At 36.0% G+C, this 23,188-nt stretch overlaps 1 protein-coding gene across 1 annotated transcript in view; it reads right to left on the bottom strand.

The window, feature by feature from the left end:
* Neurl4 (neuralized E3 ubiquitin protein ligase 4) overlaps positions 1 to 23,188 on the bottom strand; it is a 636,447-nt gene that overhangs the window by 300,720 nt on the left and 312,539 nt on the right. Inside the window, exons 14-15 of the mRNA XM_090369970.1 lie at positions 15,824 to 15,957; positions 624 to 827 (exon numbers count right to left, since the gene is read on the bottom strand). Coding sequence (XP_090226096.1) covers positions 624 to 827; positions 15,824 to 15,957 — 338 coding nt within the window. The remainder of the gene's footprint in view (positions 1 to 623; positions 828 to 15,823; positions 15,958 to 23,188) is intronic.

Raw genomic sequence — 23,188 nt, 5'->3', positions numbered from 1 at the left:
ACACATATGGGTATCATTCTTACGTGGTCAACAACAAACAGTACTGTAAGAGTAAAGGTGCATGAAATTTAAAACTACTCGATACTGGCATACTGATTGAACTTTGAGATATTATCAACAATAGTTGGTTTTCGTTTGTAAGCTTTTGATACAGTTTTATTCATCTTTGCATGTGTTGAGGTTTGTTTATGTACAAGTACTATGACTTTTGATAAAATTTTGAAGTTTGTTCGGAGTCACAGCTCAACTCAAAAGTAAGTATTCACTTTTATCTATAAATTCCAAGCTTTTTATTTTTCAGCCATTATTTACGAATTTTCAGAATGTTGAGAAGGTATTGCTCTATAATATTCTAAAAATTGCAGCACATTGGATATAGTCTCTCAAATACAGGCAATAGCAAATGTGTTAAACAAGCTGCCCTATTTATGTTAGGGCAGTTTGTCAGTACTAGGAATAAATATATGTCTCAGTTAGTAAATGAAAAGGCTCAGTGCTAAAAGCACAAAAGTAACTAAAAAAGTAATAGTCATACAAATGAACAATAAAAAATAATAATTAAAATATAATTAAAATTTAAAAAAATAATAATTAATAATGTATGAATTAAGAATTACCATTACCATTATTCTCAAGAAGGAAGGCCCATAATTATCTTTCAGTATGTGCCCATTTTTTCTGACTTGGTTTCCAGTAATCAGCCATGTGTCACTACCTGCAAGATCTGAAGCATTTGTGGCTAATGCCATTTGGTTTATAGGAACAAATGTTGTTAATCCAATTAGTACTGAACCAGCCCAAGGCAGACCAAGATCTGTTATTTTTACCTGAAATATTTTTAGAGGAAATTCTAATTAATGTTTATTTAGTTAACATGGTAGCAGATGAAAGAATAACAATATCTCATAGGATTAAAAACACAAATATTATGGACATGGGTGCTGACAGCATGGTGCAAGGTGGTGCAACCTTTGGATTTCGAAGTAATACACAATTTTCAATATTTTCATTAATTTATTGAAACATTAAAACAATAAAATTCTACAAAAAAAATAATAAAATAGTAATTCAAATAATTTATCAAAACAAGAACAAAATTAACAAAAATGACTCTTGAAAAATAGAATTAGACTATGTTAATTTAAGTCATTATCTTTAAATAAAAATTGCAATCTTCTCGGCTTCTCTGCAAATTTTGATATAGTTGCATCCATAAAATCTTCATTGCCAATGATGAAATTTTGCACCTTTTTCTTTCTCACTTTGCCTGAATGTACAGTACTTTCTCCCACCGATTACAAAACACTGGCTCGGCTGTACGTGTAAATCAGTCAAACTTAACTTAAGATATTGCATGTATTCAAAAATATGGCAAACAAAAAATTTATTCCCACATGCACCACCTTGCAAAATATCCTGCTAGTGCCCATAATTATGGATACAATAATCAGCATTATATTATAATCAAACCTTGAGAGCATTAGTAGAAGCATATGATGCAAGAAAGCAAACTTATACAGCATCAGCCAAAAAAAAAAAAAAAAAAAAAAAACACTCTCCCATTTCATCCATCCATTCTCTCCAAATGTTTTGTCTAGTTTTGCCTTGAATTTATTTAAGCTGTCAACTTCTACAATGACAGAAGGAAGTTTATGCTTGGATTCAGGAGAGGTCAATATGGAGATGTGTAACTAAAGATGTGTGAATGTATCTTCAAAAGACATACAGACAGAAGGTTCCTATGGACTATAGATGTGCAAAACTGTCCCAAATTCACAAAGGGGGATCAAAGGTTAAAATGAGTAATTTCAGACCAGTTGGCTTGACTTCTGTTCCAAGAAACATAATAGAGTTAAAAAAAAAAAAAAAAAAAAAGGATATAGAGTCCTGGTTAAAGAAGCAATGCAGTACCATCTAGACAGGAATTTTCAGTTATACTGCATTCAAACCTGGGGGCTCACATCTGGTGTGTATGGGCTTGGCACACCCAGGGTCCTGAGATGGATATCATCATTCTTCTCTTTCTTGGTGATTCCCTTCTACTTTTGACTCTCTCTCTCTAACCACTCTCGTAAACTTTAAGTCACCAGCAAACTTTGACAGCTTCCCCTTTATTTCCTCATCAACATCATTTTGAAAGATAAGAATAAGAGAGGTCCAAGAAATAATTTCTGAGGGAGGACCAACCATTTATGACAATTCTGTCTCCTGTCCTTCATCCAACTCCTAATCTACTGAAGGATCTTCCCTGTTATCCCAAACTGCTCTAATTTATACAATAACTTTTTATGAGAAACTATACAAAAGCTTTACTAAAATTCAGGTATATAATGTCAAAGTTGTTTCTTGCATGCAATTACTCTATAACTTCATTATAGTAATTTACAAAATTTTTTAAGCAAGATCTCCCTTTATGAAACCATGCTGAGATACCCATTTAGGATGGCATCCTTGTTGAGATGGTCCTGTACGGCTTACATCTGGTGAGTATGGGCTTGGCACACCCAGGGTCCTGAGCTGGATATCATCATTCTTCTCTTTCTTGGTGATTCCTTTCTACTTCTCTCTCTCTCTCTCGTAACCAGGTGGGTAGGTGCAGCAGTGCATAGCACATGCGTCTAATCAAGAAGCATGTGCATAGCACATGCTTCTTGATTAGACTGGGGTTCGAGCCCGTGACCACCAAATACGGAGGATGCGGAAAGGTCAGGGAATGACCACCGCATATCCCCGGAGCAATATGGCCTTAGTTGCTAATGCTCCTAAAAACCAAATAACAACAACAACAACAGGGGGTAATTCAGGAATTTTTTTTTTGGCTGGTGCAGCATAAGCCTCAGGCTTCCTTGTACCATAGGGCTGCTAATAATAATAATAATAATAATAATAATAACAGATTCTATAATCTTAACAACCACAAAAATCAAACTTATAATTGCCCATCACACCTAGTCCAAGGAAATAATCATAATCTAATGATGAGCTCATTAATATTATTAATGGTTAGATGGTAACTGACTTGCTTCCCTTTTCCAGTATAACTAAAGTATACCAGCCACCCTCTCCCTCTCTCTGTGTCACTCTCTTTACAATCATTCAACTTGGCTTTGATGTTCCTTCTCTTTCTTTTCACAAAAACTGATGAAATCACCATCTAGTACACGCCATTGCCAATATGCTATGATGAGCTTATTTTGGGGTAAGAAAGTTGCATTCAAGATTAATTTTACTTTAATTATAATCGACATTAAATATTGCTTTTAAATGTTTAAAAATACTCTATAAGCATTGAATAACACTCTGGGATAAAAAAAAAAAAAAGGTATACCACAATTAGGAATTTAATTTCCCATCTCTACTGGAACAGAACCTATAATTATAACATACAAGTCTATTGCTTGATTTTTGGATATGTTTTCAAGAATATATTAAGACTGAAAAATCAATGATTGCCTCTATATCACTTCCTTCAATTCTCCCTCTTTGGTCAAAAGATTTTTGAGATTGCCTTAATCTTTTTGTGAGAATAGAATACCAGTAGGCAAGAAAGTTTCATACTCATTATAATCACACAAGAGAGAGAGAGAGAGAGAGAGAAAACAGTTAACAAGCTAAAAATTAAGCTCACAAACATGAGATATAAGTTCTGATTTACACAGAGTGTAGTACTGCAAGCTAGTGGTTTTTATTTTTCAATTATAACTTGAACAAATTAATATAAATTTCTAAAAAAAATTAACAGAGAAACAATTTTAGTACTTAAAAACTAAATCTAGTAAGTTTATTCCCTTGTTTGTTATGAAGCTTTCTAATCTATACTGAAAATTTTCGATTACACAACATGAGTAAAGTGGTGGACTGAGACCACAAAGATAACAGTTCTTCTAGAGCTGATACCATTTCATTGCTTCAGTTGGGCTACATGTAGTAGTAGTAGTAGTAGTGGCACATGATGCAAGAAAGCAAGTGTAGGAGCTTATGCAGCATCAGCCAAAAAAAAAAAAAAAAATCAAACCATTCCCTCCAAATGCCTGTCCAGTTCCTCCTTAAATTTATTTAACCTATCAACTTCTACAACGACAGATGGAAGTTTGTTCCAGCAATTAACCACCCGCTGGCCAAAGGCAAATTTCCGCACATCTATTCTACATCTGTCCTTTCTTAATTTGAACTTATGTCCCCGTAGGTTGGTAATCTGAACAAGTGGAAGGATCCCATCAGAATTCAGCGTGCTCAACCCATTCAAGGCCTTATAGACCTCAATCAGATCACCGCGCAGGTGCCTAGTCTCCAGCCACTGCAATTTGCAGAACTTAAGCCTCTCTTGGTAAGAGAATCCCTTCATTCTCCTCACCAATCATGTTGCTCTTCTCTGTACACGCTCAAGCAAATCTACATCCTTCCTAAAATGAGGCCTCCAGACCTGTACGCAGTACTCAAGGCGTGGCCTGACCATTGCCTTATACAGAGGGACAATCACCTCCTTTTCTCTGCTAGCAAAATTCCTATATATCATTGACAAAACCCCATGACCCGCCCTAGCAGCCTGTCTGCACTGCTCAGAAAACTTCATATCTGACTGCACAATTACTCCCAGGTCTTTTTCATTTTCTACCACCTTAAGTGTAGTACCACACAGTTGGTACGTTTCTCTGGGGTTATTTCTACCCATATGCAGTACTTTGCATTTGTCAAGGTTGAACTTCAGTTGCCACTTCTTAGCCCATCTGCCCAAATTATCTAGATCCTGTTGCAGTAGCACACTGCCATTACTGTCATTAACAACCCTGCCAACCTTTGTGTCATCTGCAAACTTCGACATTAAGCCTGATATACCTTCATCAATATCATTGATAAATACACAAAACAACAGTGGACCCAACACCGAACCCTGTGGGACTCCACTAATAACATTAGTCCACGAAGAGCAGCACCCATTGATTACCACCCTCTGTCTTCTCCCACTTAACCATCCTTTTATCCATTGTAGCAACTTACCCTTAATACCATTCTGCTCCAATTTGTACAGTAGTCTTCCATGCGCAACAGTGTCAAAAGCTTTCCTGAAATCCAAGTATATGATATCAAAATTATTTTTTGCATCCAGTTCCTTTGTGACCACATCATAATAACCAATCAAATTTGTCAGACAAGACTTTCCCTTAACAAACCCATGCTGTGTTTGAGTTATCGCTGCAGTCTTGTCTAGATGATCCTGCAATGCATCGTTAACCAGCGACTCCATTATTTTACCCGGAACAGAAGTTAAACTAACTGGTCTGTAATTACTCGTGTCACCCTTCGATCCACCTTTGTGAATTGGGGACACATTTGCACATCTCCAGTCCGTGGGAACCTCCCCTGAGTCCAAGGATGCTCTCATAATTATGGCTAAGGGTTTGCTTAGTTGCTTTGCCGCCTCCTTTAAAATAACTGGATAGATCCCATCCACCCCAGGTGCCTTTCTTATGTTTAACTTCAACAATTTCTCCTCCACTTTGCTCTCAGTTATTACAAAATCATTAAGCACACTGCTACAATTTGATAACCTTCTTCCATTTTCAAATTGTAATAATTCCTCACGTGTGAATGTAGATGCAAAATACTCATTCAGTTTGTTTGCTATCTGAGCAGGATCATCAACAGTCGAACCATCGATGTCAAGTGGTCCAATCATATTCATCCCCTTCCTTTTAGAGTTTATATAAGTAAAGAAATCCTTGCTGTTTTTCTTAGCATCTTTTGCCAAAGATTTCTCGTAATCCGCCTTCGCCTGCCGAACCTCCTTTGTGACCTGATTACAGACTAGCTTATATCTGCCACAGGCTTCTGCGTCACCTGATAATTTATATGCATCCCATGCATTTTTCTTCTCTGTCACGAGTCTCATTAGTTCATTTGATAACCATTTAGGCCTAAACCTTGAACGATATTTCTTAATCGGTATATAAAGTCTAGTAGCTTCCACGATTAATTCTTTGAATGCTTCCCACTTAGAATTTACTGTTTGTAACATCGTCAGTTGATCCCACTGTACAGAATTTAAAAACTGTCTGAGACCACTGTACTCCCCTTTACGGAAGCAAAAACCCTTTCCTTTACCCCTGACGGTAGTTACCTCTTTGAGTAAATCCTACTTCAGCACACTGTGATCACTGCCACCTAGTGGTTCCTTTATCTGCAAATTCTTAATACACGAATGATCACTGCTGATAACCAGATCAAGAGTGTTACTTTCTCTGGTTGCCTCTCGAACATGCTGCTGCAGAAAACAATCATCCAATAACTCCACAAAAGTCTGACTAGTGTGTGAGTGACCAACCCACAAGTTCCAGTCAATATGTCATGGTCTTCAGCAGAGTGCATCATTTGCATGTGCTTATTTTATGAAATGAATTCAAGATTTGAAACATAATTTGAATCTAATGCTGGTTTCAATTGCATTTTAAAGTTGCCAGACACAGAATACAAAATAATTTAACATAAAGCTATTTTAAAATGTAAATAAAAGTGTGAAACTGATAGTGTAGTATAGTGTAGTGAACTGGATGAAAAACAAGGATATCCACATTCAGTTTTTAAACTGAAAAATACTGAAAGAGTGAAGAAGGTAAATGCATCAAGTCTTTGTTATTCAGTATGTAAATATCCAGTTGCACAAGGCATTTTGGAATAGAACTAACTATTCATCAGATTCTACATCATCTTAAAATTACACTCATAAAAAATTCAAGTTAATAAAAAATATCCACAAGGTAAGTTTTCCTGTTTAAATTTTTGATGAACTTGTCTTGATTTGTTACATGGAAATAGCAGCATTTTCCACAAATTCATAAACAGTGATGAAAAATGTTCATTTTCATATTTCTGTTATATGAATAAACCCCCTATAGAACAACACAAAAAGCCACTGCACAATCTGGAGGTTACAGTATAGTGTGGAGTTGTGACATTCAGAATGATAAGACCATATTTCTTTGGAGAAGAGGAGGATCAAATGGTAACAGTGAATGCAAGATGGAATGTTTTTTCATTCAACCGTTGAAAATGTTTTTATAAGAGTTATGAAGATAAGGAATTGACCCGAACAGTGTTTATTTCCAACATGGCACAACAGTTGATGCTTCAATGTTCCGCTATATGAGTACAGTCGAATCTCATTAATACAAAGTTCAAGGGACCTAAATTTTCACATTTTGTAATAACGAGGTTTGTAGTAACAAGGTTCCCCAAAAGTGTAAAAATTTTACCATGTTTTTTTTTTTTTTTTTTGGTATTATTATTCTTAGATGTACATGCTGTATATCTAAGAATAATAATAAAATTAATATCAAAAATAAATTAATTTAAATTAATAAAATAAAATAAATAAAATAAAAACAAAAGCCTTGTCTAACAATACAGTCGGATTAACACACTTTTTAAAGATTTTATTTTATTTGTTAGATAAACTAAGAGAAAAGCAATTAACGGAAATGAAAATATTGTACAGTATATATTTTGATATATACAATATTTTAGTATCACAGTAAAAAGAATTACAATCTTAATATAAACGGAGACATACAAACCATTAACTTTTTAATAAATTAATCTAATTTAAAGAATCTAATGTTGTTTGCACAGTTTTTGTCCTATATGCATTTTTAACTACAGCACAGACATTATAAAATGCAATAGTTTCTTTATCAATGTTACTGCAGGCCAACACATTCTCTATTATGTTCAATGTATTTTGGGCATCTTTTTTAGATGACAGTGTTTGAGCTTCTTCACTTTCACTGTTGCTGGTAACAAAAACATCATCGGTTTGTTTGGCGCTCAGCCCTTCTTCTGGTGTTGGCACTGCAGTGGTAAACTTCATCATCCACCTTCACAAACTCTTCAAATTCACTGACAAAATCTATATGCTCCTTCAAATTCCTCAATGTTGCTATCACATTCGTCTGCTGGACCATGTTTTTCAATGATATTCTTTCCAAAGCCACTCTTTCTGAAGTAGTTGATTATTACACTTGATGCAATACTGCCCCAAGCAATAACAAGATAGCATCCAAGACATTCCAATTTGGCTGCAAATTGTTCCCTGCTTCTACATTGCGGATCAAGTACCTTATCAGGTGGGCTCTCTATGCTCTCTTGAGATTAGAAATAATAATGTCTTGATCCAGTGGTTGCATTAAACTGGTGGTATTGAGGGGTAAAAAGAACAGCTGTATATTTGTCAATTTAAGTGCCTTGGGAGAATGAGCTATACAACTATCTAAAATAATCAAAATGTTCCTTTTTCTGAAGCCATTCTTCTGTCCACTTTTGATAACCAAGACTGAAAAATTTTGATCGTAAGCCAAGCACTTCTATTTGCCTCATAATCACAGGGAAGTTGGTTAACTGGTTTAGCATTAGTAGAGGCATATGATACAAGAAAGCAAGCTTATGCAGCATCACCAAAAAAAAAAAAAAAAAACCACCTGCACTTCACCCCTCCATTCATTCGAAATACCTGTCCAGCTGAGCCTTAAATTTATTTAGGCTATCAACTTTCACAACAAGGGATGGAAGTCTGTTCCACCAACCAACTACCCACTGGCTAAAGGAATTTCCGCACATCTATTCTACATCTGTCTTTCCTCAATTTGAATTCATGCCCTCTCAGGTGATTATTCTCAACAAGAGGAAGAATCCCATCGGCACTGAGTATACTCAAACCATTCAAGGCTTTATACACCTCTATCAGAACACCTCGCCAGTGCCTAGTCTCCAGACACTGTAATTTGAAAAACTTAAGCCTTTCTTCGTAAGAGCAACCCTTTGTTCCATTCACTAATCTTGTTGCCCTTCTCTGTACTCGTTCCAGCAGCTCTACATCCTTCTTGAAATTAGGCCTCTAGACCTGTATACAGTACTCAGGGTGTGGCCTGACCATTGCCTTATACAAGGGAATAATCACCTCCTTATCCCTGCTAGAAAAATTCCTGTATATCATTGACAAGACACCATGAGCTACTCTTGCAGCCTGTCTGCACTGCTCAGAGAACTTCATATCTGCCTGCACAATTACCCCCAGGTCCTTTTCATTCTCTACCTATAGGTGACATTGAAGCCTATGATAGATATAAGCTGGCCTGTAACCAAGTTATTATTTGTTGTTATTTGGGTTATAGGAGCACTACCAACTAAGGCCATATTGCTCCGGGAATATGTGGTGGTCATTCCCTGACCTTTCCGCACCCTCCGTATTTGGTGGTCATGGGCTTGAACCCCGGTCTAAACAAGAAGCGTGTGCCACGCACTGCTGCTCCTATCCAACCTGGCTGTAACCAAGTCACAAACAAGATTAGGCAGCAAAGGCAGATTATGAGAAATCCTTGGCAAAGGATGCAAAGAAAAACAGAAAAGAGTTCTTTACCTATGTAAACTCTAGAAGGAAAGGGATGAATCAGATTGGTCCACTGGATATTGATGGTTCAACAGTTGAGGATCCTGCTCAGGTGGCTAACAAACTAAATGAGTATTTTGCATATACATCCACACATGAGGAGTTATTCAGGAAGGGGAATGCCAGAGGTGAAGTAAACTCTGGCAGTGAGCTAGATGATTTTGTAATATCTGAGAGGAAAGTGGAGGAGAAATTGTTGAGGATAAACATAAAAAAGGCACCCGGGGTGGATGGGATCTATCCAGTTATATTAAAGGAGGCAGCAAAGGAAGTAAGCAAACCCTTAGCCATAATTATGAGAGCTTCTTTGGACTCAGGGGAGGTACCCAAGCTCCCATGCTTTAAAACATCTTGGTTTGGAAAACTTACCAATCACAACTGGGCATAGTTTTGTACTGCCATCTGAATTGCAGCATAACAAATCAGTGTCTTTATTTACTAAATTTTCCACCATGATGAGACTCTCCTCAAACAGTAAATGTTTTATTTGGCAGCAAATTATAAAATACTCATCAAGATTAAAAATATCCTTTGCCTCATATTTTTCAAGAATGGAATATACAGAACATAACCAGTCCAGTCTGTTGCCTTTTCTCTGTCAACCACTCAAGACCCACCGCAAACATTTTGCGAAACCAAGTTATTCCCTTTTTTCTTTTTTTTTTTAGTTGTTGGTGCATCAGCTTCTGTGACCATAATGCACCTCCCAAAGTTTTTGCATTTTACTCTAATCCAAGCCTGAGGTGGGATTCGAACCCACGACCTTTGGGTTGCCAGGCAGGCACTTTACCCACCTGGCAAGCCTGGTCGGCAAGTTATTCCCATCTTTAAATCTTTGGTGCCAGCCACTACTGCATTTGTAGTCGCTAATTCCATGTTACTGAGCTAGATAATTTGCCTTTTCTTGCAAAATCAGACCTGATGCTAGCAAATTAGATGCATGCCTTTGTTGATACCACTTGAAAAGTTTTGTTTCAAGCTCCTCGTGGTTTGCGCCACAGATTCGTTTCCTGTTTTTCATCGCTGCTCCAGTGTGATGCACTTCAAGTCTTTTCAGTTTGGTAGTATTGTAGATAAAGGGATGTTGTATTCCTTTGCAATATCTGTCTTGTTTCTTTCCATCCTATCAGCCTCTTGTATAATTTTTAGTTTAGTTTCCAGGGTTAATTTCGTTCATTTATGTTTTGTCGCCTATTATCTAGCAGTGTTATAGTACTAGATAAGATTTAATATAAACAAATTTTAAATTAATTTAAAGACACAAGTTCCAAAAAAAAAACAGACATCAGCTCAGATAAAATGGCACAAAAAATAGATTGCTGTATATGGTAGCAAAAGACTCTTTGAACTGGGGTAACAATTGCAACTGATCTTATTCCTGTGGAGAGCGAGGGGATCATGTAAACAACTTTGAAAAACTTTACTCTTTTCTTAATTTAACAACTCATCCTTCAGAATGATGTTTATCAGAGTACACTTGACGTTGTAGCTACAATAAACTGCCTTTGTTTACACAAAATCAATTTCCAACAAGCCAGTGCCTTCCTTCAGGAAGTAGGGAGCCAAATAATTGGACAGCTCTGCCAAGATTTGTATTAAACATATAAAATGACAATATTTATTTCTCCCAGAGTGAAAAGAACTTTGTAATACATATTAACCGAATTTTGTATTAAACGAATATATTTGCATAGAAAAGCCTATCCTTTCGCTGCGGAATGGTATGTGCTTCGTATAAACGAGAAGGCGCCTCCGTAGCCAGGTGGGAAGGAGCAGCAGTGCGTAGCACACACTTCTTGATTAGACCGGGGTTCGAGCCCGTCACCACCAAATACGGAGGATGCGAAAAGGTCAGGGAATGACCACCGCATATCCCGGAGCAACATGGCCTTAGTTGCTAATGCTCCTAAAAACCAAACAAACAAACAAACAACAATATAAGCGAGTACTTTGTATAAAATGAGTTCGTATTAACAAGATTTTACTGTATTAAGAAACATGCTACCCAATTCTTGTTTCAAGATTTGACAACGCTGAATGGCTTACAGGGTTCCCGCAATCCTAGTGCAAGTGACTTTTTCATGATTATCTTACAAATATTGCTAAATTAAAAAAAGAGAATATTAGACAAGAAATCAGGGAGATTAAGGAAATTTTGTTGTGTCATGGAAAATTTTCAGCATATTTACCCATCTTAGTTTTTAAGGCTAATTTGCATAATTAAATAATTTTTGTTAAATATATATAAATATATACAGGTAACCTTCATATAACATGGTAGTTTGGTTCCTATAAAATCTCATATAATGTGAAACCATGTTATACGGGACTAAGAACCAGTACAAAAAGGGGGGTTGCGTTCCAAAAGCTAACAAAAATACACCAATTTTTTTTTTTTATAACTATCGTAAACTTTTTATAATAGCAGTAACTTAAAAAAATAGTAATAACTGAACAAACATCTTAACTTACAAACTGTGATACTTATATGTCAGATAATGTACGTTCATTTAATTTTATTCCTCTTCATTGCTGCTAAGCACAATCAAAAGAGAACATTTTTGTCTGTTGCAGAATATCACCTTCTGAACTTTCTTCTGCAGCAACTAGATTTTGTGTATCTCTCGCTCTTTAAAAAATCAGTAATCTGGGTATGTTTGCTTTTGCTTGATAGGTCTTTGTAAATTTCTTGGTATGGAGCTAAACATTTTTGAAGCGCCCTTTCTCCGCAGTCGAGTGGTCAGGAGCAGCAGTGCAGTAGCACACGCTCTTTGAGTAGACCAGGGTTCAAGCCCCTGACTGCTAAATACAGTCGATCTGCCAACCCGCACTGGACCAGTGTGGCAGATTATGGTGCATTTCCCTCAGCATGAATTGGTGAGGAGGCTTCCATCCTGCAGTGGGTTGATAATGGTTGCAGTTTACCTTACCGTACATTTTTTAGTGTAAAATTTGGAGCTTCAGAATTTTCAACTGCGCTATCATTCTCTGAATTTATTTGGTTTAGCTGTGATGCCATTTCCACCAAATCTGCTTTGCCAGCCTCTTTTTATTATTAGCCATATGGTGCAAGGAAGCCTGAGGCTTATGCTGCACCAGCCAAAAAATTTTTCAAGTTACCCTGAGAGAGAGAGAGAGAGAGAAAGAGAGAGAGAGTCAGAAGTAGAAAGGAATCACCAAGAAAGAAAAGAATGAGGATATCCAGCTCAGGGCACTGGGTGTGTCAAGCCCATACTCACCAGATGTGAGCCCCTGGAGTAATTTTAATAATTCACAAACGTCTTCAGTAGTCATATCATCAAAACCTCCTACCAACTTAGCAAGTTCTACTATCGCACCGATTCTGTTTTCTGCCCGTTCGACCATATTTCCTGAATGAACTGCCTCTGGCAATACATTTTTCCAACACTCAATTGACGGATGGTTTTACTATGGGTGATAAAGCTATGATTCCGATACAGTCCACAATTAAAATGTTTCAATGCCTCCATCACTTCAACAGATTTGGAATCAATTTTTTCCAAATTCCATTATAACAATTTTCTGATGTAATGAGTTTTAAAGATAAATATAATACCTTTATCTAATGGCTGAAGTTACATTAGGTGGTAGGAACATTATTTCAATGTTTAGATGACTTAAAACTTTTGGATGATCCAATAGTAATAAAACTTTGAAATCTAGATTTTTAAATAACAAAGAACATGGCATGCACAAGTTGCAACAAACACGATATGTGCATTGAGACACAGAGTAATGTTTCTGAAAATTTATTTATGTTTTTTATATGATTGAATATTTCATGGAAGGGGAAACACATTTCATCACAATAACGTGAAAACCCACAGAATTCCAGCTGTCGGAACTATCAAAAATGCAATAAGATCAAGTTTACTACCCATTTATAATTGATTGAACTAAAAGAAAAGCTCCACAAAACAGAAAGTGAAAACTGTTTTTAATGTTTTATGGTAGTGGCCTCCAGAAATGTGCTTTAGAAAAATATCACAAAGGCGATAACAACTAGCGAATCAACAGCAGGGATTCACAAAAAGGAATGTAAATGTTTAAAATTACATCTAACATAATAGCAGAGTTTTCCTAGCACAAAAATACCATGTTATGTGAGGTCTCTCGCAATTCTCTAACCGTGTTGTGCGAGGATTTCTGCAATTTATCAATCGTATTAGAGCAAAACTGTGTTGTAGAAGTACGTACTGTGTTATACAGGGGTTGCCTTAAACATTAAAATTGCCTGTATATAAATTCAGAATTTATATATTTTTTATATATATATTAAAGCAATTTATATATATAAATATACATAAATTCAGCAAGAACTTAAATTCTAGAAGAGACAGAAAATGGAATGAAGACATAAGAGAAAAAATGGAAGTGAAAAAGAATATTGACACTATATATAAAAAGAATATTGACCTCTTGTCAGAATAATCACCAGAGCGGGCATAAATTCAAATTGAGGAAAGACAGATGTAGGATAGATGTGCGGAAATTTGCCTTTAGCCAGCGAGTAGTTGGTTGGTGGAACAGACTTCCATCCCTTGTTGTGGAAGTTGAAACCCTAAATAAATTTAAGGCTCAGCTGAGCTGGACAGGTATTTCGAACGAACGGAGGGGTGAAGTGGAAGTTTTTTTTTTTTTTTGGCTGATGCTGCATAAGCTTGCTTTCTTGCATCATATGCCTCTACTAATGCTAATACTATCAAAGAAAAGAGTTTAACATGGTATGGACATGTAAAACCCTGGAATGGACACCTCCTGGAAGAAGAAGAGGAAGACCTAGGAGGACAAGGATGGATGGAGTATGGGAGTGCATGACAGCCTGAGGTTTAACTGACCAAGTTAAACCTCAGGCTGTCATGCATCTTGAACTGCACTTTATGGCGAGAAAAAATTCCTGCCAAAAAATAACTTATAGGCTGAGGAAACCCATTGTAAATGGAACTCTTGAGGAAGAAGATATATATAAGTTTTTTTTTTTAAAGTTATGTCAATTTGATCAATTGGATGCAAGACAAAAATCACTATAGTGGAGATAATTTTTGTAGACAGGTCAAAGTTATTCACTAACCATTCTGTGTACCGAAACCAAAGGTTCGCAGGTTTTCCAGGTCATTTTTTTGTGATGACTTGGAAAACCCCAGAAGCTGAAAGAATGTGACAAGAGTCCTGCAAGAAATTATCTACTTGGAATGTAGGTCAAGATCATCTCAGCATGCACAGGCAATGATTGCCTCTATATCACTTCCTTAAATTTTTTCCCCCTTTTTGGTCAAAAGAATTTGGAGATTGTATTAACATTTTTGTGAGAATAGAATACCAGTAGGCAAAAAAGTTTCATACTCATTATAATCACGCTAAAGAAAGCAGTTAACAAGCTTAAAATTAAGGCTCACAAACATGAGATATAAGTTTTGACTTACACAGAGTGTAGCACTGCAACCTAGTGGTTTTTATTTTGCAATTATATCTTGAACAAATTAAGATGACTGGGAACATATCAGCATCAGTACAGTGCACAGGAAGCTGCACGATATAGGTTACAATAGGTATACAGTTGTTCACAAGCCATTAAACACCCTGACTAATGCCGGATGCTCTCTACCTTGGTTATTTGGTGTAATACATGCCATTCTTGGATCACAGATCAATGAAAAGCTGCTTTAGAGTAAAATCAATGGTGCATTACTTACCAGTCTGAAGGTGATGTCTGGGTATGGGGGGGATGCTAGGAGAAAGCTATCCTGCTGGTTTGTATCACCCCAACAATAAAGTTTGGCAGAGACAGTGTAATGATCTGGGGTTGTTTTTCATGGTTTGGCTTAGGACCATTGGTTGTTTTTGCACAAAACTATGAATGCTGAGGTCTATCAAGACATCCTGGACAATTATGCATTACCTACATTATGACAGCACATCAGGGAAGATCCATGCTTGTAACAGCAGGTCAATGCTCCATATCATACTGCTCATGTTGTGACAGACTGGTTTCAGGACACAAGCTGTCCTGAAAAGTTGTTTTGAAAAGTTGGACTGGCCAGCCCAGAGCCCTGACCTCAATCCAACAGAGAACCTCTAGGATGAATTGTACTGTTGAAGTACATGAAGAGAACTGAACTGGTTGCCGCTTTGAAGGCTGAATGGTGGAAAATAGCAGAGGACATTTATAAAAAACTGGTAGTGACTATTCTACAGAGAGTAGAGGCAGTCATAAAGGTTATTTGTAGATATGAAGGGATTGTAGATATTGCAGGACAGTGTATCTTGACTATAGTTTACAGTATCACACTCTGTATGTATCATTTTTAATATAAAAAAAAAAAACACTGTATTTAATAATAGGAAATAGACCCAGAAATGTACCTCAAATAATTCCTCATTTTCCAGTGGCCGGGCACTAAAAACAAGACCATGGTTGAAGCTTCTAATTCTACATGCTGTTGTCATATTATTTTTTAATACAACATTTCTTCCGCAAACAGCATTAAAAAGCTGACCTGATTGAAAAAAAAAAAGAGCAAATTTAGTAAATTAAAACACAAAAGTATAATCACACATTAAACAGTTTTACAACAGAGTAATCTAGAAGCTGAATACAAAATAGCAAAATTATGCACTTTTAACACCTTTCTTGCCTGTATTTTTTTTTTTTTTTTTGTAATATCTCAAATAAGGTCTCAGTAGTTATAAGCTATTATTATCTGTAAGATGATTATCATTACTTCTTGACCTGTTACAAAATGTACTCTTAATATGCCGAAATCAATTACATCTATGTAACATCAGTATACTACCAAGAAAATCATTTTAGCATTAGCAAGGAATAGCCTAGACAGGAGCAGCATTCTCTGTATCGGACATGATGAAACGGAACACAAACACACACTATGGGCAAAAGAGTACATAATACACCAGTTATTATATGAATTCCTAAGACTCATCATAGGAGGTTTAAAGCAGTTAAGGTTAGAGCCCCATTAGCAATCAATTAGAAGTAAAAACTTGAAATTTTTCCTAGGGGGGACTCCATCACATGATATAACTGATGTACTGCATAAGTAGGAGATAAAGCAGAAGCTTAAACGTACTTCATAAAAACAATTAGTTATAAAACTGTAGGTTAGATATTAAAATAAACTTTCGTAAATGAATTAAAGACTTATTGAATAATAAAAGGCTTTTTGATGTAATCTTCATCAGTCAAAACATGAATCAGAATAATACGTAAATAAAATAACAGTCTTGCCTGCAGGGTGAACAAATCTTAGTTATTAGTGGCTAAACATCCATAGGCACTTTAACCAATACAGATAACTATAGCACAATAGTATGGTATTAGTATTAGCAATGGCAAAATGATACAAGGAAATTATATAGCATCAGCCAAAAAAATAATAAAAATTAAAAAATAATAATAAATAAATAAAATAATTAAAAGTGTAATTGATGTCAAGTGTAATTGATGACAACCTTGATTTATTTACCCATTTCTTTCAAGAATTTTTCCAACCTGTCCTCACATTTAGATAAAATTCTAACTTTTACTTAGGTGGGAATTTCAGCATTATAACACAATTCAACAGTTATTCACTCACTGACTAAAGAAAATTTTCAGATATCTATTCTACAATTAACTCCCTCTCAATTTAAATGTATGTTCCTTCATGCACTAAGGAAGCCCCCAGCATTTTACTCAACTTTTTAGGGCCTTAAACACACTGATCAAGTAACCAACACAAATGCCTGGTTTCAACACACTATATAACACAACTCAGTGTTTCTTGAAAATACCTCTTTGTAACCTTAAACAACCATGTCACTCTTCGCTATACCGCTCTCTAAGAAGTAACCATCCTCTGTAAAATGGAATCTTCAAGCCTGTATGCAATATTCACGGTATGAATTAAAAAGTGCGTTATATAATGAAATAATTTTCATTGTATATATATTATCCAAGTATCAACATATTAGCATTAGTAGAGGCATATGAGGCAAGAGAGCAAGCTTATACAAAAAAGAACTTCCCATTTCACCCATCCATTTGCTCCAAAAGTTTGTCCAGTTCTTCTTTGAATTTATTTTCACTGACTGAACCCTATGAGTTGTCCTAGCATCCTGTCTACATAGCACAAAGAACTTTGTAAGAGATTTAACATTAACATATACTCCAAAGGTCCTTTTAATTATTGACTATCTTGAGTTTGGTGCTACCTAAGCAGTAGATAACTTTAGGATTACTGCTAATGAGTACCTTGCATTTACTGATAGTAAATGCAAAGTAATCTTTAGCCCACTTTTCCCATCAGATACATCATGGGGAATATGGGCCTCCATACATCTGCAGATGAATCATTTACAAAACCATTGTGCACAAACTACACCCTCAGTTGATTTTCAAGTGGTATGTCATTCAACAGTTCCCACAAACTAATCTGCAGAAAATGTACCTATGCCATTCCTGAAAGCTTTGCTGGTAAAAAATAAAGACAAATAAGACTGTCTATAAGAACACCAGACCAAACATTACAGAAAAAGTTCAAAGTTACATTGATGAGTAGTCACAATCATATGTAGGTCGTTCTCTTTGGCTCAGATATGAGAATTTTTGAGAGTTGAGAATTCCATTTCTTGTACAGAATGAGTAATCCGTAACGTGGCTGAGAAACTGAGGACCATGCATACGTTACAAAATGAGCCAGTTATTAAAGTCTTGGTGTTTGTTTATTTATATCTTGTAGCAACAATTCCTGTAATGTCCTCCATACATCTGCAGATGTATGGAGGACATTATACGAAAGTAAAAAACCTACTAGTACTTGTGGTAGGAGATACTTGTACAACATAAAGTACTGGTTCAACAAAATTTTCCTCTATTAGTTTATTTGTAATGGTTTCAGCATACCTGTTTCTTTAAGTTGTCTCCACATAGCAACAAATGTTTTATGATTGGTATTTGTCAAATTTGAAATATTTTGGCATATCTGCAAATGGCAGCTATAGAATTCTTATGATCTTCACCAAAACTTAGAATCATATCAGTTACCTCACTGCTGTATATTGTAAACGATCAGGCAGTCATTGTGGAGTATGACACTCAAAGTAACAGACACATTGACAAAAGGAACAAGTGTGGCGGAGTACATAAATAACACTGAATTGATAAAATGTAATCTGCCACACTGTTTACTCACAACCGAGTAAATAATATGGTCCATGTAGTAAAACAGCACACTCCATGTAACTGTTCAAATGTGTATTTTATACTATCTATAGTCCATTTAACACAATTATATTTTTATTACATCAATTTGAGCAGATTTCGATGTTTTATACAATTTTGAAATTTATGATTAATGTTTAATATACTGGAGATAAAGATTGTTGAGACATATATTTATAGGATCCTCCTACAAATGTTTCTTGCAATTTTAAAACACCCTGTATTTACTCTATTCAAATTCTGCATCCAGTATTGGAAAGAACCATTTATAATATTTTTGTTTCGCTGCCATTAATTAACTTAACCCAGTATCTCAATTCATTAAAATTTATTAACCATTACACGAGTGAGTTCTCTAATCACATGTAGGCTCCGTGGTCTGAGTTATTTTTCAGGGAATTTAAATTTTGTAATGATGAAAATTATTTAATTATTTACATAATGCTTTTAAATATTAATTTGTTCCTATTTTTATTTTGATAACCTAATATTAGAATGCAATTACTGTCAAATAAAATCAAAAATTCATATAAAAACTGCAAAAAAAAAAAAATAAATAAATCATAAAATAATAAGCTAACATAAATTTTTTAAATGTAATAATAACCTCTATATCTATTTACGTACCACTTGATTCAGTTTCACCAACTTTTAGATCTAAATTTCAGAGGACTAACTTTTACAAGTCTATATCATCTCAAATATTGTTAAAAGGCTGTCTCCCAAGCTGATTTTCAAAATTATCATCAATAATAGAACAGGTACTATTATTTGATTATTTGTACATAACCAGTTAACAGATGGCAACATGTAATGTAAAGGTTTAAGACATTCTGTACATATATGGGCATATTTTTTTATGCTACATTGAAATTAAAGCATGCAAACACACACATATACATGGAGTCAACACACAAAAAATGTAAATGTATGTATTTAAGGTATAGCTACACCCTTGGTGTTAGTGTGCAAAGAGCCAGTCTTCCTTATGTACACTGTGAATGGACATCACTTTAACATATACAAATGTATAATGATATAAGATAACGTAACATATATACTCAGTGATCACTGAATTATGACCACCTACCTAATACTGCATTGGGCTACCGTTTGTGGATAACACCGCTTTTTTTTTTTTCCCCCCCAGATAATGACTGGAATTTGTGGGTTGGTCACTCATACACTAGCAAGGCTTTTGTGGATTTATTGGATGATTGTTTTCTACATCAGCATGTTCGGGAGGCAACTAGAGGGAGTAATACTCTTGATCTGATTATCAGTAGTGATTCTTCATGCATTAAGAATCTGCAGATAAATGAACCACTAGGTGGCAGTGATCACAGTGTGCTGAAGTGGGATTTACTTAAAGAGGTAACTACCATTAGGGGTAAAGGGAAGGGTTATTGCTTTCGTAAAGGCGACTACGATGGACTGAGACAGTATTTAAATTCTATACAGTGGGACCAACTGATGATGTTACAAACAGCAAATTCAAAATGGGAAGCATTCAAAGAACTTATCTTGGAAGCTACTAAGCTTTACATACCAACTAAGAAATATTGTTCAAGGTTTAGGCCTAAATGGATGTCAGATGAACTAATGAGACATATGACAGAGAAGAAAAATGCATGGGATACATACAAATTAACACGTGACACAGAAGCCTATGATAGATACAAGTTGATCTGTAACCAAGATACAAAGGAGATTAGGCAGGCAAAGGCAGATTATGAGAAATCCTTGGCAAAGGATGCAAAAAAAAACAGAAAACAGTTCTTTACCTATGTAAACTCTAGAAGGAAAGGGATGAATCAGATTGGTCCACTGTATACTGATGGTTCAACAGTTGAGGATCCTGCCCAGGGGGCATAACAAACTAAACGAATATTTGGCATCAACATTCACATATGAGGTAACACCTCATGTGTGAATGTAGATGCGAATTCAGGAAGGGGAATGCCAGAGGTGAAGTAAACTCTGGCAGTGAGCTAGATGATTTTGTAATAACTGAGAGGAAAGTGGAGGAGAAATTGTTGAGGATAAACATAAAAAAAGGCACCTGGGGTGGATGGGTTGTTGTTGTGGTGTTTTCTGGCGCAAGAGCTACTTAGGCCATATTGCGCCTCCCAAATTAATTGAGTTACTTATGATAACTGCACGGTGGGCAGTTAGAAACGGTCATACATTTTTATTTGTTTTATATACAAAAAGAATTCAGAGAGATTCGCTTCTTTACCTATTATGCTGTTCAGAGAGAGAGGTTGCTGTAGATCTGAAATGAAACTAAAAGACATTCGGTGGGCATTGCTGAACAAGTTACATTCAAGGAGTATATGTTTTACTGTAAGTGGTTGCAAGCAGTGTGCACACTGCAGAGGATCATTTCCTGTAAGCAGATAGAGATGTGTGAGGTGAGTGTGACCTATACGAGTTCTGGCTAAGATTACTTCTTCTTTTCTATTTTTCCGAAGGCTAGAAGTCCATAATTGGGGTTCAGGTTTTATTTGAAATAGCTTGTTATTTGTTTGCATTTTCCACAGAAGTGTCCATTGTTCCATAGATGTTCTCCGTATGTTATGTCTATAATCAGGATATGGGACTAGGTTATTTGTTGAGGATATGATGGAAGGATACTTAGCAGCACTGTCTGCACATTCGTTTCCTGGAATACCACTGTGGCTAGGGAACCATGAAAAGATAACAGTTTTCTGATGCTCATGAAGACGCATCAGCTTATGTTTTATGAACTTTAATAAAGGATTTTTAGGTGGGGAAGTCCTTTTCAAAGCTAAAATAGCACTCTGTGAATCGGCATATATTATACTTTTATTTATTGACATCAGCGAGATGTTTTCCAGAGCAAGCTTAATGGCATGGAGTTCAGCAGTGTAGCTGCTGCATTCAGTTGGAAGGGAAATTGAGACAGTTGTATTAGGGAAGACGGAAGCTGCACCCACTCGAATGTCAGACTTCGAACCATCAGTATAGATCTTGGTAAAGTGTGGGTACTTTTGTGAGTGGCAACATGTAGTTGTTGAATGTTAATATCTGCTATAGAGCCTTTACCCCATTGCTCAAAGTATTCATCAGAAGAAGGTGTAAAGTTAGTCCACGGGGGATCCGGATCTTTTTTTTCTCTGATGATGTTATCAAGCTGAATATTCCAGCTTTCTGTTAGATTCTGCAGTCTGATACCAGAAGGTCAAATTGTTCTCGGTTTATTTGTATAATGGGTTTTCAATTGAGGATTATGTAACAGTGGCCAAACCAGATGAGTAGGCAGACTTTTAATTTTAGCTGAGTAGTTTATCAGCAACATCTTTCTTCTGATGCTAAGTGGAGGTTCGTGAGCCTCAACATAAAGACTTTGAACTGGTGATGTTCTGTATGCACCTAGGGCTATCCTAAGAGAAGAATGTTGGATGGGTGCAAGACGGGCCAAGGTGCTCTCCCTAGCTGAGTCATAAACAGGTGCTCCGTAGTCTAACCGAGATCTAATTAGAGATTTATATAAGTGGAGCAGGGTATAACGATCGGCGCCCCAAGATGTACTGGAGATGACCCGGAGTATATTCATTTTCTTTGTGCAAGTGGTTCTTAGATGATGTGCTCCTGGAAGTTTAACTTCTTATCAAAAATTAGCCCTACGAGGCGAATACTGTTCACAATTGGTAGTGGATGATCGGCCAAGTGCAACTCGGGTTCAGGATGCATTGCGCACTTTGTGCAGAAATGTATACCTGTAGTTTTGTGGCTTGACAGTTTGTATCCATTTTGCACAATCCATAATTCAATGTTATAAATGGATATTTGTAGATGCTCTCAATATAGTTCATATTCTGGGAATGACAGGATATGGTAAGATCACCTGCATGAAGATAAGAGACAACGGTATTTGGAATGCTGTTTGTGATGTTGTTTATTCGTATTGCAAACAGAGTGGCACTAAGAACAGAGCCTTGTGGGACTCCTTCTTCTTGAATGTATGTTTGAAATAAAACCTGCCGGTACCTCACTTAGAAAGATCTGTGCTGAAGGAAGCTTTGAATAAAATATGGTAAATGGCCTCTCATATGAATAGAATGTAGATCTCTTAGGATACCGTAGCGCCACGTGGTATCAAAGGCCTTCTCTATATCAAGGCATATCATGACGAGATGTTGATTTCTGATGAATGCATTTCTTATGTTGGATTCGGCTTTGGTCATGAGGTCTAGGGAAGATCTATTCTTCCGAAAGCCAAACTGATTATTACTGATTATGTTTTCGGATTCAAAGTATCGGGTGAGTCGATGGTGAACCATTTTTTCCAAAGTCTTACTCAGGCAGCTGGTTAGAGAAATTGATCTATAGTTGTTAGGAATCGAATGGTCTTTTCCAGGTTTAGGAATGGCTATTACATAAGAAATGTCTCCAGGAAGTAGGGAATATATGTTCTGAGAATATTCTATTGTAAAAGTTTAGCAATGAAATTAGTGATTTCTGATTGAGGTGTTGAATCATTA

Source organism: Mastigoproctus giganteus, chromosome 3 (assembly GCF_048544385.1).
Source record: "Mastigoproctus giganteus isolate SK-2022 chromosome 3, ASM4854438v1, whole genome shotgun sequence".
Lineage (NCBI taxonomy): Eukaryota > Metazoa > Arthropoda > Arachnida > Uropygi > Thelyphonidae > Mastigoproctus > Mastigoproctus giganteus.
Note: the sequence above shows the minus strand (reverse complement) of the source record. Positions and strands in the feature narration are given on the sequence as shown.